The sequence below is a fragment of the Myotis yumanensis genome, unplaced genomic scaffold (genome assembly GCF_028538775.1).
Source record: "Myotis yumanensis isolate MYYU_CA2020_CCGP unplaced genomic scaffold, mMyoYum1.0.hap1 SCAF_11, whole genome shotgun sequence".
Classification (NCBI taxonomy): domain Eukaryota; kingdom Metazoa; phylum Chordata; class Mammalia; order Chiroptera; family Vespertilionidae; genus Myotis; species Myotis yumanensis.
This window is the reverse complement of record NW_027223762.1, coordinates 29,230,554-29,246,788: the sequence shown is the minus strand read 5'-3', so window position 1 is coordinate 29,246,788 and position 16,235 is coordinate 29,230,554. Positions and strand designations below refer to the sequence as shown.

General features: G+C 38.0%; 1 protein-coding gene across 2 annotated transcripts in view; it reads left to right on the top strand.

Moving 5' to 3' along the window:
* Positions 1-3,396, top strand: part of ASB3 (ankyrin repeat and SOCS box containing 3) — a 77,974-nt gene extending 74,578 nt beyond the window's left edge. For both annotated transcript variants that reach the window (XM_070429211.1, XM_070429210.1), the window contains one exon: positions 1,682-3,396. In XM_070429211.1, the coding sequence (XP_070285312.1) occupies positions 1,682-1,887 (206 nt within the window). In that variant the 3' untranslated portion in view covers positions 1,888-3,396. The remainder of the gene's footprint in view (positions 1-1,681) is intronic.
* Positions 3,397-16,235: the final 12,839 nt, after the last annotated feature.

The following is a 16,235-nucleotide window of genomic DNA, read 5'->3' as shown; positions in this document are numbered from 1 at the left end:
AGTCATTTGGTCTGGCCCTGCCAAAGCATTAGAGTGAGTTAATTAAATGTTTGACCAAATATAGCAGGCTAATTTTCAAGTGGATGTGGATAATTTTGTATGTCCCTTGAATGATGTTATAAATATCCAAGTGGCCCTAGTAATAGGTAATAATTGAACATAGTTCACCTGCTTGTTGAAGTTGAACCTGCTTACTCCTTTGGAAAACTAGGAGGGGGGGTAGTTGCAGTTTGGGTATGCTCCCCATATGTACTCTTGCTAATCCCTCCAGTGCTCCCTTCACCAGTGTTTTCCCATCTTAGGAGTGAGAGTGATGATTCTTCTTTTAAGTTTACAGAACGGGGTAAAGTTTAAATGAGATAAAGACATGAAAACACTGGAAATAAATGTATTATATATTGTAGATTACCAGTATGTAGTCTGATTTATAATGGGGAGTCTATGACTCATAGTTTAAGAAAATACTCACCTTTTTAAGCTTAGGTTTATGTACAAAATCAGATAATCGTTTTGCATTTCTTATTTAGCATTTTGAAACACTGGTTCAAGGAGTTTCCCAGACTTTAGTAAATTAAACTAAACTCAAACCAATAAGCTTAAAGTAAATTGTAAGATGATGGATTAACTTTAGTGGTTTAGAAGATACTGAAGATGTTAGAGAATTAGTATGTCCCAGGCCCTATGAAGATTTACAGTTTAAGGAACCCTGACTTGGAGTCAGACCAGCCGGTCTGGTATCAGCTGGACTCTTGATACTATTTGTCCTTGTTGCTGTGATCCTGGTCTGCTAATCATTGCTACAGTTCATGGGGATTTATACAAGATTTCTTGGATTAATGAAAGGCGCTACATTTTTTTCACATAAAACCACTAGCTATTTTTAGTATTCTCCATGTCTGTGGACATTTTCTGTAGTGAACACTTTTCATCATGGAAAATGAAACTATTGTATGATTCTTAATTAAGTGCATGTGGACTATCCTTTAATTGGTAATTAGCCTTTGGCGCAGTGGTTTTAGTATGTGTGCATTCACACTCATGCTCTGGGGTCAGACGCACTTGAATTTGAATCCTAGGTCTACCACATGCTAGATGTATGACCTTTGGAAAGTTACTTAAACCTCTGTCTTCTTATTTCTGTAGCATAGGGTAATGAAGATTAAAAGAGAATGTGTGTGAAGTGTATGGGCATATGGCATGGTAGGCACTTTTCTCTCTGTGTCAACTTTGAAATTTGATTCTATGTCACGGACAAGAAGAGGAAAACTTTTGTAAGCTACACATTTATTCACTTAGTGTGCTAAGTCTGGATAGAGACCATTTGCAAAGAAACAGAGTAAATCAGGGATGTAATGTTTGTTGCTGTGAGCTATCATTTTTAAGGTTAGTTCATCCGTTTTTTAAGCACCAACTTGTATTGCCAGATCTTTAGAATTTGAACATTTAATTTTATGTGGCCCTGGGTATTGGCTTTGCATGTGTGGCCAGCAACTGGAGAGAGAGGAACCAGGTGAAGTCTGTAAAACAGAGTTTATTGTGGTCATCCTGGCCCAAGCAGTCTTTCAAAAGTAAGTCTGAGTAACATATCACTTCTCTTTTACTACATAGAGATGAGAGAAAAAAGGCATTTACTTTAATGTTTAAAATTTTTTCATCTTCCTTGTTTGGTTTGTTTCTCCAGGTGCTGTTCCATCCCTGACCCACCTTTGTCGTTTGGAAATTCGGTCCAGTCTAAAACCAGAACACCTACGATCTGATTATTTTATCTGTCAGTTGCCACTTCCCAGAAGCCTACATAATTACCTGCTCTATGCAGAGGTCCTGAGGATGAACGAAGTCCCCGAACTGACAGTTATTCAAGATGGAGAAATCAGCGAAGCTACTTAACACTTAATCTGTCTTACTCTGAAAACCACCAAGACTTAAGAGGCATGGAGTACAAAGTCTTCATGATTTTAGAGGCACAAAAGATGATTTTTGTTTGAGTGGTTGGTTAGGTTTTTTATGGGTGGTATTAGTTCAATGCAATGAGGGCCTTCCTGGTAAAAAATATTATAAACCCGACTTACAGTACTTTATTACAGTTTCATCACCAGTAAATTTAATTTGTGATATTCATTTATCTAACCAGATGGTGCTTCTAGTGCTAAACATGGCATATTTCCACCTATGATTCTGTGTTTATATAGAGCTATCAGCTTAGAATGGAAAGAATTAAAACTTCACTGGAAGCGTACACACAGTGGTGGAATTTATTGTTATTATTTTATTTGAGGTTGAACATCTCATATTTATAAAAGAATTATCTTATATTTCATTCTTATCTCTTCAGTCACTTTTGTGAAGAATTGTTATTGGTTTCTCACAGGTAAACTCAGGAAAGAATTAAAAAAAAAAAGAATGTAGAAAATGAATCATTTTGCTCTTGTTGTTTTTTTTCTTTTCTTTTCTTTTTCAGTTCCCTAACCTCAGTTAAAAAAATTAGGTTGTTATTGGGATAAGTAGGCATTTTGTCACACTTAAAATACTAATCGGGAGACTGGGAGGGCAGAAAGGTATGTATTGCTGTGTCACTTAGTATCACATACAAACATTCAAGCTCCATTCAGCCTCCAAATCAGAGGGCAGCTTTGATCCTATGAAGCAATGATTGCCAATTCTATTAATATTATAGTACTTTTCTTTTTTATTATCTACATCGGTTGTCAAATAGTCCGTGAAATTTGGACCTCAGAGTCCTAGGTTAATGAGACACCGCCTCATTGATTTTACAGTTGCTCAGTCTGAATTTAGAGTCAGAGAGGACTGAATACTGGATCAAGTGAGCTATGATAAGAAGCTCTGGGGACCAACTTTGAGAGAAAGGTTATGAAAGCATTACTGTCATGATAGACAACTAGATGGGATCCAAAGGAGGTCAAATCTGTGTCCTGTTATGATCCTGTGGCTTAAAATAGATGGGAATGGGTCAGTGGGTCCGTCTCTGATGGTCCTTTGCTGTTTGATAAAAGCAGCGATGAAGGCAGGCCAAGTGATGGAGGTATTTTTAATGTCCAGAGGACCAAATGATGGAGGCATTGTTAATGTCCAGACTGAACTCAGCGCTGGTTAGAACTATAGTTGCTGCCTGTGGAGTGGAGATAGAGTTTGAATGTGTGTATACAGGCAGAAATAGGGTGGATATGGAAAACCAGGTGGAAATTCTGATACTTAATTTAATAAATTCTAAGAATGTATGTACTATGAAGTATTTTTAAAGTGTTGTCTTAATCTTTATTTTTCCAAACTCTAAGTCTCTGATTTTTAGTGTAACCAGTTTTTTCTTAGGGCTAAATGTACATAAAATGTTTACATTTGAGGGTGAGTTTTTTCATGTGTTTTTGTTCATGTTCAAATATGTAATAAAAATTCAACTCTTTATAACTTATCATTGAGCTCATATTCTTAAAAGTCTGAAAATTAATATTTCAGAGACATTTAAAGCCGTATTATATGATTTTACTCACTGTGTATAATATCTTTCAGACAATTTTATAATAAAATATTTATGAGTTTTATGACCTATAGCAAGGAGTCAGTGAGAAATCCAAAAGTATCTAATGGTGGGTTAGTTAGAGTTACAGTTTCTGATCAGAATGAGACATCTAGTTAGTGTGATGCTTAGGCTCTGCCCTGCAGGCACAGTGCTTCAATACTGTTTAACATGGTGAGCCTAATGAGGAACCCCATGCAATAGTTCTCTAATGGTGGTACATATTACCAGAGCAGGACACAGGTCAGCTGTAATGACAGTTGCCAAGAGTTCACACTTCCTTGATCCGATGTTATCCTTTAAGTGTATTTCCTGCTGATCCTTTTCCTGTTACAGGGTATCATTTGATGTAAATAGTAACCTGGACACTGTTTCTTTAATATTTCCTCTCCCTTCACCAAGTAACAAGTATTGATATGCAGCCTTCTATTGGCCCAACTTCCCAGAGATCAATTATACTCCTGTGTTCCATGATCACCTATGATTGATAATCCTTGATAGACAGTCTGTGTCATATTTATATCATACTAGAGGCCCGGTGCATGGATTCGTGCACTGGTAGGGTCCCTTAGCCTGGCCTGTGCCCTCTCGAAATCCGGGACCCCTCGGGGGATGTTGGACTGCCAGTTTTGGCCTGAGCCCTGCAGGCCAGGCTGAGGGACCCCACTGGTGAATGAATCCATTCACCGGGCCTCTAGTATGCATATAAAATCTTTGGTTAATCTCTTCCCACCCTCCCCCCTCCCCTCTTCCCTCTGAGATTCATCAGTCTGTTCTATGTTTCCATGCCTGTGCGTTGAGCATCTGCCCCCTGGTGGTCAGTGCTCGTCATAACTAATGGTTGAACAGTTGAACAGTTGTGTAGGCTTTTATATATGTACTAGAGGCCTGGTGCACAAATTCGTGCACGGGTGGTGTCCCTCGGCCTGGCTGGTGATTGGGGCCAATCAGGGCCTGTCTCACCCAGTCCTGATTGGGCTGATCGGGGCCGGGAGGTTGGCCGGCCGGCCCCAATTGGGGCCCATCAGGGCCTGCTGGCCGGGGGTAGAGACCACGGGAGGTTGGCTATGGGAGCGCACTGACCACCAGGGAGCAGCTCCTGTGTTGAGTGTCTTCCCCCTGGTGGTCAGTGCACATCATAGCGACCGGTCATTCAGTTGACCGGTCATAAAGGTTGCTTAGGCTTTTATATATATAGATAGATAGATAACCAGTTGATATCTCTAAGTCTATTCTTTACACCTAAGTCCATCTGTAACCTATGTGAAAATTGAGATGTTTATGGATCTTTAAGTATTGTGTCAGGTACAGTTTGAAGACATATGAATATTTTTTTTGGTTAATCATTACCTGAGGATTATTTCCCCCCATTGATTTTTAGACAGAGTGGGGGGGGGGGCGCGAGCAGGAGAGAGAGAGAGAAACATCGGTGTGAGAGAGACACATTGATTGGTTGCCTCCTGCACACGCCCCGACCCAGGCTGGGATCAGGCTTGCAATCCTGGTACATGCCCTTGACTGGGAATTGAACCCAGACCCTTTGGTCTGTGGGCCAACACTTTAACCACTGAGCAAAACCAGCCAGGGCAACATGAGTTTTGTTTTGTTTTTTAGTTAATCCTCACCTGAGGATATTTTTCCATTGATTTTTTTCTTTTCTTTTTTAGAGAGTGGAGGGGAGAGAGAGGGACAGAGAGAGAGAAACATCGATGTGGAAGAGACACATGGATTGGTTATGCCCTTTGCATGTGCCCCAACCAGGACCAGGGATTGAGCCTACAATCAAGGTACAAGCCCTTGACCGGAATTGAACCTGGAACTGGCTAGGACTATATTTCTTAATCAATCATAGAAATATGTTTGAACAGGAACTAACTATTCGGTACAATTATTGCCAGCAGGTGCCTACTCTATTTTGGAAAGACTTTAAAAGGTGAAAATGGTTACAGGGCTAGTAAAGTTGCTAGTAATGTGGCCATTTTCAGTTTCATGTTCGTTGTTTTAGATCTAACAATGTGAAGGAATGACCAGTAAGACTATGCACTGTCTTCTAATTTCACAAGTTCATCATCTATATAAAGCAAGTGGAAGCTGAGCCCACTTGCTTCATTCATATACTCAATTTAATGAGAATCTCTTAAGCCAAAGTAATCTCTAAGCTTTTCCTGTGATACTGGGAATACCTTAATGGTACCTAAGGTACTATGAATTCCCCTGAAATTTCCTGTACTAGAGCACTTGCCTCTTCCTCGCTCTACTATCCCATGTAGCCAGTTACACATAACAGGTATCAAGACTAATATATATGTGAGAGCCCAAACCAAGAGATCTCATTACTCATGACTCCGTGACCTGGGGTAGTTATCTGAAAGGTAGCTGAGAGCAGTATACCTGCATCAGGAAAGGAGTGCTGCGTTCTATGAGCTAATGTTGGCTTTCTCAGTTTACACCTACACAATCTTGCTATGGTAAGGCTGTGTTTTATTACTTAAGGTAAATATGGCTTATGTTTGAGGGCTTAGAGTTTTGCAAGCATTGTTTTAAAAACTAGAGGCCCGGTACATGGATTCATGGACTGGTGGGGTCCCTTGGCCTGGCCTGTGGGGATCGGGCTGAAACTGGCCTGGTGCATGGATTCGTCCAGGGTGTGTCCGGCCCATCTCGTCTAGTCCCGATTGGGGCCAGGGAGGGACCCTGAGAGGGCTACAGGGCGTGTCTGGCCCATCTCGCCCAACTCGATTGGCCGGACCCCAGCAGCAAGCTAACTTACTGGTCAGAGCGTCTGCCCCTTGGTGGTCAGTGTGTGTCATAGCGACTGGTTGAACGGTCGGACACTTAGCATATTAGGGTTTTATTATATAGGATGATTAATTTTTGGCCTGGCTGGCGTGACTCAGAGGTTGAGTATAAACCTATGAACCAGGAGGTCACGGTTCGATTCCTGGTCAGGGCACATTTCCAGGTTGCAGGCTTGATTCCTGGTGTGGAGTGTGCTGGAGGCAGCCAATCGATGATTCTCTGTCATCACTAATGTTTCTATCGCTTCCTTTCCTTTCCTCTCTGAAATCAATAAAAATATATTTTAGAAATGATTACTTTTTAAAAATTATTTAAAAACTATTATGCTTTTAAAACCATGATAGTTTTATAAACATGCTTTCCCCCCCTCTGTATCCTTTTTCATTGTTTTAACAAAACATGTAAGGGGAATTGAATATTCCTGTGTGCAACTGTTGAGATTTCTTGTTGTACTCTCTTTCCATGTTTCTCTGTTTGAGGTAAATTAGTCTGTTTATCCTCACCTGTATTTATTGTTGTTATTAAATGACACGTGGTTATCAAAACACAATACCTTGCCATAAGTAAACTGTTTTTTGTTGTTGTCGGAGTCAATCAAAACCTGTGGTTTTAATGAGACAGGGAATTGGTTATGCTTAGTATTTTTGTCACATATTGGTAGAAATATATATGGCCATATTTGCAACAACATGCCAGTAATTTATGCTGAGGGGAGGCCAGTATGAATTATATTTTTTAATGAAAATACATACTTTGGGCACAGATGTTAAGTACATACCTTCTGCAGTTGCTTTAGTGAATAAAACATTTATATTTTAAATAAAAGGTATTTATTAACCTGCCCCTATGCTAATGAAAATCTGTAAAATTTTTTCATATAACCGTAACAATAGCACATTTAAAAAAATATTTTTATTGATTTCAGAGAGGAAGGGAGAGGGAGAGAGAGAGAGATAGAAACACCAATGATGAGAGAGAATCTTTGATTGGCTGCCTCCTGCACGCCCCCTAATGGGGATTGAGCCCACAACCAGGGCATGTGCTCTTGGACTGGAATCTAACCTGGGACCCTTCAGTCTGTAGGCCAATGCTCTATCCACTGAGAAAACTGGCTAGGGCAGTGATGGCGAACTTTTTGAGCTCGGCGTGTCAGCATTTTGAAAAACCCTAACTTAACTCTGGTGTCACATATAGAAATTTTTTGACATTTGCAACCATAGTAAAACAAAGACTTATATTTTTGATATTTATTTTATATATTTAAATGCCATTTAACAAAGAAAAATCAACCCAAAAAAATGAGTTCGCGTGTCACCTCTGACACGCGTGTCATAGGTTCACCATCACTGGGCTAGGGCCAATAATAGCTTTAAGCTTTTCATTTTAAAAGAAAAATATTTTAAAACTCAGAGGAAAAAAAGGAGGAAGGGAGATGGAGTGACAATCATTATCCATCCAGTATTAATGCTAACCTATATGTTGGAATATTCTCTTAATACCTCAGTTTTAAAAAAATCTGCATAGAAGTTTGAGGAGTATTTTTTGTCTTAGCCAAAACACCTCTATAATTCTGTAGTCTGATGAAGCCTTTTCTTAATCCTGTTAATGATATCTGTATCCAAGCCCAAGCCGTGAGATATCACAAATTCTGAATTGGTAAGAATGAGAAATAATGAGGCAGTTCTGGGTTGAATTCCACCCCCCCCCCCCTTAGAAATCTGCATAAAGCAAACAATCCCTTCCTCCTATTTGTAAAGAAAAGGTGATATCTTTGTGAACCTGAGCTAGTCATCTGGTCTCAGCCCAGGATAGTCATACAATTGCATATCCGTTGCCCAACTATTATAACTATATTATAACTATTTTTAATGAAGGCATTAAAAATACCATTGTTGCAGTAAAGATTAGTGTCTGCATGATTTTTCTCTCTTGGCTTCTTTTTCATGCATAGCACTAATAGTGAAGCGGAACAGGTGGTAATTGTCACTGGCACACTGAGACTTGTGAATAGCATCTGTTTGTCTCTTTTACCATCCAGTGGTTAGCATAACCTTCTCTTCACTGCTCTCCTGTGTGTATGATAAAAGTCTATCATGAGTCATTAAAAGGTGCTAATTCACGTTCATTTTTTTTTTTAACATGATGGAATAGGTAAAGAAGAAAGTCCATCTGGTGACTAAATATGACTATGATGTGAATCACACAATTAAAAAGGTATAATACTTGTGAGGTTATATTACAGAATATTGGATCAAATAATGTGTGTCAAAGATAACAATTCCAAGCCAGAGTAGTTCCATAAATAGATGCATTAGTTAGTAGTGGTATAGTCTAGGTTATGGTTTTTATACTTAAAAAAAAATTATTTACTTGGTTTTAAACAATAACACATTTAAATTCTTATGGTTTTTACCTTCTTGTACTTATTTGATTTTATTAAGCCCACTTTTAAATGTCATAGTGTGTATTTGTTTATGTATATTGATATAAATGCATACTTAATTACTCTTTTTATCTTTTTATTATGGAAAAAATAGAGAATTGTATAATGAACTTTCATGTATCCATCACCCAACTATTTCTTTCACCCACCATTTTCTCTGTCTCATAGCCATTTTGAAGCAGATTCCAGACATGTCATCGGTAGATATTTTAGTGTGTATCTCTGGAAGTCAAGGACTACTTTTTGTTGTTAATCCTCACCTGACGATATATTTTTTTCATTGATTTTCAAAGAGAGTAAAAAGGAGGGAGAGGGAGAAAGGGAGAAGGAGGGAGGAAGACAGAGAGGAGAGGAGAGAGAGAGAGAGAGAGAGAGAGAGAGAGAGAGAAACATTGATGTGAGAGACACTTTGATTGGTTGCCTACCAAGCACGCCTGACCAGGGCCAGGGCCAGGGCTGGGGAAATTGTACCCAAGATCCTTGGATACAAGGGCCGAGGCTCTGTCCACTGAACCACACCAATCAGGGTGTATTTTCTTTCTTATACGCTGAAAATTCTACTTCTCAGCGACACTAACAGGTGCCAATTGGTTTGTTTGTTTATTTTTTATTTCAGAGAGGAAGGGAGAGGGAGAGAGAGAGATAGAAACATCAATGATGAGAGAGAATCATTGATCAACTGCCTCTTGCACTCCCCACACAAGGGATCGAACCCACAACGCAGGCTTATGCCCTGACTGGGAATCGAACTGTGACCTCCTGGTTCATAGATCAGTGCTCAACCACTGAGTCACGTTGTCCTGGCACAAGTGCCCATTTGTTTTCTACAAGATTCACACACAGTTTCTACACTACAGCAATAATACTAGTGAAAACAGATTGTACACCCCCATTCTTTTTATTATGTAGGTATATCTCACTAGGGATGCCTAGTCACATTGCTGTGTTTTAAAGTCACTTGAGTGTATAGGATTATGTGTTTCATTTTGTCTTTTAGGAACTTTTAAAGTAGTTTTGCTTTATAATTATGAGAAATATTTATATAGTTCAAAGTTAAATATAGAGGGAAAAACATAATATTCACAGAAATCTGACTTCTACCTCCTATTCATCCTATTTACCCCTTCTCTCACAGGAAGCCTTTTTATAGTTGATTTTAAAATTTATTTTAAACATAAGCATGTATTTTTAAAACCCTTCCTTAGATAAGCAGAAGAGTAGTATATACAGTCTTCACCATCTTGCTTTTTTCACTGTATAAATATATAGTTCCATAATGTATAGAGACAGCCCTCATTTCACAGCATCTGGGCTCATACACCACAGTTATCCCACCTTTCCCAGATTAATGGACATTTGTATTACTTCTACTTTTGTGTTATTGCTGCAATAAATGGTGCTGCAATAAATAACTTTGTGCTGTTTGCGTTTTCACCAGCATAGCATTGGGAGGTTCCTAGAAGTGGGGTTGTTGGGTCAAAAGGTAAATTCGTATGCAAGTTTGCTAGATATTGCCAATTTCCCTTCCATAGGCAAATGATGTGTATCAGTAATGTATGAGATTGCCAGTAGAGAACCCTGTCAAACTCAGGGCTATTTGCCAGTCTCATAGGTGAGAAATATATGTCAGTACAGTTTCACTTTGCATTTCTCTAATGTGCAAGATGAACATCTTTTCCTGTTAGTGGGAGGAATGGATTTCTATGTGATTAGCCAGTTATCCTAACGACATTTGTTAGAAAAATCCACCTTTTCCCTACTGTTTGAGATACTATTATTAATTGATACTACATTTCTATATGCTTCTGTCTTTTCTGTTGGTCTGTCTTCTACTTATTCACCTCTACCAAACTTTTAATTATAAACGTAATTGACCAACTCTTCCTTATTGTGTTTTTCTTTGACAGTTTTTTGGAGGCTGTTTTCCCTGGTTTGTTCTTTCAGGTAAACTTTAAATAATTCTTCTATATCCAGTAAAAGATGGTATTTTTATTGGGGCTGTGCTACGTTAATTTATAGAGAATGGACATCTGTGTGATGTGTCTTTCTATGTAAGGACATGGTTTGTTTGTCTTTCCTGATGTTTAAAATCTACTTCTGTGTATCTCAGAAATATTTTATGGTTTCCATGTATATCCTCTAACTGGTTTTGGTTTGTAAATATGAAAGCTGTTGATTTTATACAGTATTATAACCTACCACTTCACTAATGTCTTTCTATTTTTAGTAACTTTCCCCCATTGAGTTTCATTGATTTATTATCATTGTTTTCCCAAATATTTAATTATGCCATCTATAAAGATATGTTTTCCATCTTCCTGTTCGTTCTTAAACCTCAGTGATTTCTTCTCTTTAATTGTATTGGTTAATATTTTCAACCTTTGAAGAACTTCCAGATCGGTGAACACCTTGAGGTGCTGGGAGAGTGTGGTACACCTGAAGAAGGTATGGAAGTTCGGTACCTTCCCATGTGTGTTGCCCTATGCAGCTCTTCCATTTGGCCTTTTTGAGTTATATCCATTACAGTAAATAACTAATAGGGAGTAAAGTGCTTTCCTGAGTTCTGTGAGTTATTCTAGCAAATTATTGAACTTGAGGAGGGGGGTCGTGGGATCCCTTGATTGATGACAGGCCTCCATTGGGTCTGAAGTGGGGGCAGTCCTGTGGGACCTCCCATGAGCTCCAGGTGGATAGTTATCAGAATTGAACTGAGTTGTAGGACACCTTCTGTTGGCCAGAGAATTGGTTGATATGGGAAAAACAAAAACACATTTGATGTTAGAAGTGAAGTATTCATAGTATCGAAAAGAAAAAAAAGTTTAGGTAGTAGAGTAGAATAAAAAAATGTGGCTCTGGAAATTAAATTCTTCCCTCTCCTCCCAAGTTCTTGTTGCTGCTTTTTGTAAATTTTGTAGTCTGTGTTTTTTGTTTGTGTGGCCACTGAATTCTGCTTGGTTAGCTTAGTGGTCAGCTAATGATTGAACAGAGATTTTTTTTTTTAAACCACATATAACCAATAAGCCTCCTAGTCTTTTCTCATTGGCTCTGTGAGGATATTGGGGCATGCTTTCAACACTCATCCGTGCAATGACAACTCTGCATTAGCCTTCACTTCCTGTTGCATAGATATCAGCTGGAGATGGGAGATTAGAACCTATCACTCCTTTCCTGAGCATGCACACACTTAACAATTTCTTAATATTATCAAATATCCAATCAACTTTCTCTCATTTTCTCATAATTTTTTTAACATATTTGTTTGAATCAAGATCAAATTAAATTCCATATATTGCAATGAGTTAATGTGCCTTTTAATTTCTTTTTTAAAAATCAATTGGTCTTCTCAACATTTTAAAGGACCTACTTTGTACAAGGGCTATGGAGTTTGTAAAGGAAGATAGATAGCTTTAAATTACTTAGTAGGAGAAAGATATGCATACACAAAGACTATATAAAACAAAGTCTGATGTGATAGGATTTGGATGAATAAATTGTTGGGAAATTTGAGAAAAGGAAGAGGATATTTTTGTCATCTTTAGGTCATAATGATTGGTGTTCAGAAGGCCTATGCTGGGCAGAAAATAGACAAAAATAAAGAATGGCAACCTCCACCAGGTTCCAAAGGACTTCATTGATGTCAAGATTGCTGAGCCAAAGGAATAAAATACCTGTGTTTTTTTAACGATTTCCCTTAGAACAACTCCATGTGAGATTATTTATTGATCACTGCAGCCAATTTGAACTTTCATTCTCATAGTCTTTAGTTCTTTATCTGCAAAGACTCCTAAGATAATTTGTATCACATACTCAAAATTACTGAGGAGTCCTTTAGAATGGAGATTTTACTCTAGGGGAAATGGATGAGAGGGCAGCTTTAGGATAACAGAGTAACCGTACATATTTTAAGGGTGATTCAGACAGAGGGGGAAACCTCAGCAGGAGGACTTTTTGCCCATTCAATATTAGTGGTGCAATGTGTTTGGCAATGCAAGATCAGAACTAAGCTTTATTGTTCCTGCTTGCAAAGAATGCAAATAACACTGGTTTTGACAACCCTTTGACTATCCAGAATATTTAGAAATCTAAAGGAGCATCTAAAGGAGATGCTTTTAACTGGTTCAGAAGGCAGTTTATTCATTTGTTCTATTTTAATCCTCTAATGGCCCACTGTAAGAAATAGGAGATATTTATGTCCTGTGACTAATACCTCGTAATCGTGATGGACAATGACTTCTGTCATTTAAGAGCTACTTGAGGAAGGAGAAAGACCTTCAATGATCAATAGGGCATTTTAAAAATCTAATAAACTGCTATTACTGCTTTAATAATAAAAATATAATGGCTTGTTAGACATAAAAATTGCATGGAATTTATTTAAAGACAATTTTGGGGTCAGAATGGGAGATTTACACATGTGATTATCTTGTTGATCAAGGTGAAAATGAATAACTTGCTTTTAGTAAGAAATGTAAGAGGGCATATCTATATTATTCTTTTTATCTGGTATGAGCCTTGGGAGATTTTAGATATTGGTGGCGGCTGCAATTTCAGAGTAATTATTTATGGTGATAGCTTTTCTTTGCATATTGTACAAATAGGGTGGCTTTGAAAAGCTATTACCATAAATAACTACTCTGAAATTGCAGCTACCACCAATATCTAACAGTAAGTAGTTTCTCCCCTCCTGGTCACACTACCGTAAAAAAATTATTTATTCTTTTTAGTGTGAGGTCCTCAGTTGACTGGTCTATCTAACAGAATCCAGCAGGGTCTCAGAGAAAAGATGTTTTCTCCCCTCTGACTTGGAAGAACTTTACGAGTCCAATTGCACCAGCACTCTATTTATTTCAAACAATAGTAACGGAGATGAACTTTGGAACAACAGGCTGCTAATTCTCCTCTTCTGGACACTTGAAGCGTATCAGACTGCCCAAGAAGGGAGATACAGCTCCCTACAGAATATTCCATTGGATAATAAAATTCTTGAGCAGCATGTTTTGAGTTGATGATCTATGGCAGTGTGTATATTTTATTTTTACATGGCATGAAAAAAATAGAGCAATAACAACTCAGGGCATAAGGGGTTGTCAACTATTATTACCTTTAATGAAATGAAAGTCTCATTGGAAAAAGATGGGGAATTAATGACTTAAGCAATAAGCCAGCATCACTATATCCTGTATAAAAGAAATGTCAGGTACATCTCCCTTCTCAATAACTTTTCTCCCTCTGGCTTAGAGGAAATGATTTAGAAGCTGAAGAAATGCCCAAGTTTATTATGGAGAATAATGTGGTTATACCAAGGGCTGGGAATCCTGAATCCCTGCTGTTGTATATGAAATAACTATGAGCTCTGTTGAAGGTGCCAGTATAGGATAGTGTACAAGGTTGCCAGTGGCAGTGCTTGGCATCTGGAGAACCATTCTAAGCTCATAAACCTGAGGGTCCTTATTAGAAGGCCCTAATTTGAATAGTTGGTACAGCATTGCTGGTGCTGACTCCTGTTCCCACCAGGCAGAGGATATTCCCTTAAAAGGAATTGCCCAAAGGGCCATATCACTTTCAATCATGTTCTTACACTGGATTCTACCCAGGATGTCCATCAGGAGACTCATATGCAAATGATGTCTGAGATTTTCACTTTCTACTTAGCTCAGAAAAACCTGGCAAAGGAACTATGATCATGTTCATTTTTTCACCAACCAAACTATGCTAGTGTATGATTCATTCATTATTCTTAGTCACTAAATATATATAAGCAAAAATGTATCTCAAGTTTTGCCCTCCCTCCCTCTTTTTTAAGATTTATTTTTAAATTATAGTTGATATACAATATTATATTGGCTTCAGGTGTACAACATAGTAATTAGATATCTATATACCTTATACAGTAATCACCATAATAAGACTAGTCACCGTATATAGTTATTAGGATAGTATTGACTATATTTCCTGTGCTGTACGTTATATTCTCATGACTTATTTTATAACTGCCAGTTTGTACTTTTTATTAAATTTATTGGGGTGACATTGGTTAATAACACTATATAAGTTTCAGGTGTATAATTCTATAATATAGCATCTGTATATTGTGTTGTATGTTCACCACCCATTCACCATATATTCTCCCCCAAGTCCCTTCTCCCCTGGTTACCACCATACTGTTGTCTGTGTCCACTGGTAAGTGATAGACCTCCCTTGCCCAGACTCCCAGGTTCCCTCACCTGGCCCAAACCTCAGTCCCTTGGGCCTCCACTTGCCTGGAATGAGGGCACTGTATTCAAGACAATGTTGAAGGTAAAGAGGGCAGAGGTGGTTGAGAGGGATATCAGGAAGTAGGAGGCAGTGGTTCCTTATCTCCAGAAGATACAGTTAAAAAGGGTAGATGAGAGGTGCACTTGAAAGATAGTTTATGATCCAGATAATATAATCCACGGGACATTATAGGATAGCTGTAACGATATTTCAGTAAATATTTACTGTGCATCTACTTGCATGATACTTTTTGTTTAACTGACTAGTACCATGCATTACTATTGGGTATAGTTGAGAGAGAAATGTTCTGTTTATTCCAACATTGGGTTAGTATGTATTATATGAGATAAATTTATTTTAGTGAAATTGATCAGAATATACTCAATTCTAAAGTTATACTTAATTTTTTATATTTAGTTCTATAATTTAATGTTTCAGTATACCCACATATACCCAATATATCTAATGGGAAAAGCTCAAATTAACCATTCGGGTTTTCTGTTTGTTTTATTAATTAGACAGTAAGTTACGCAATACTGAATTTACTTTAATTTTGAATAATCCAGAAGGCACATTGTGACCTTGAATAGCCTCAAGGCAGATCAAATGATTCTGTAGACACACTGGCATGTAGATATATGTATTACCAAGATGTAAGAGCATACATAGTAAATATGATATTGGATAGGATAGGAAGTGAAAGTACCTGGTAACAGGGAATTGCAATTCACAGAATGCTGAATGTATCCAAAGTTTAACCTTATTTGGGAGTGGAAAGCATATGATCCAGCACAATTAAGGGAAAACACAACTTGTATTGAATACTTGCATGTACTGAACATACATAAAGCACTTGGTCCTGCTGACAAGTTGCACAGTAGGTTTGGAGAGCAGCAACTTCACCAAGAATTTTCAGTGTGCCAAAGAAACTAGACAAGGACCCAAGTAAGCAGGCTGTGAAGAGCTAAACTATGAGGGTGGCAGGAAGAAGTGCCTATATTAAGAATTGGGTAGCGTGAAGGAAGAACAACTGCCAGAAGGAAGGAAAACACTGCAAATTAATTTGCTGGAGAGGACATAATCTTATTCTGGTCTGCAAGAAGCAGACATCTCTACTTGGTGGTGTACCATTTGTTTCTCAAGTTTATAGTCATTTTGGAAAGCAGCAGACTACTTTAGTGTTCTGTAACTTTGGTGATTAAATGT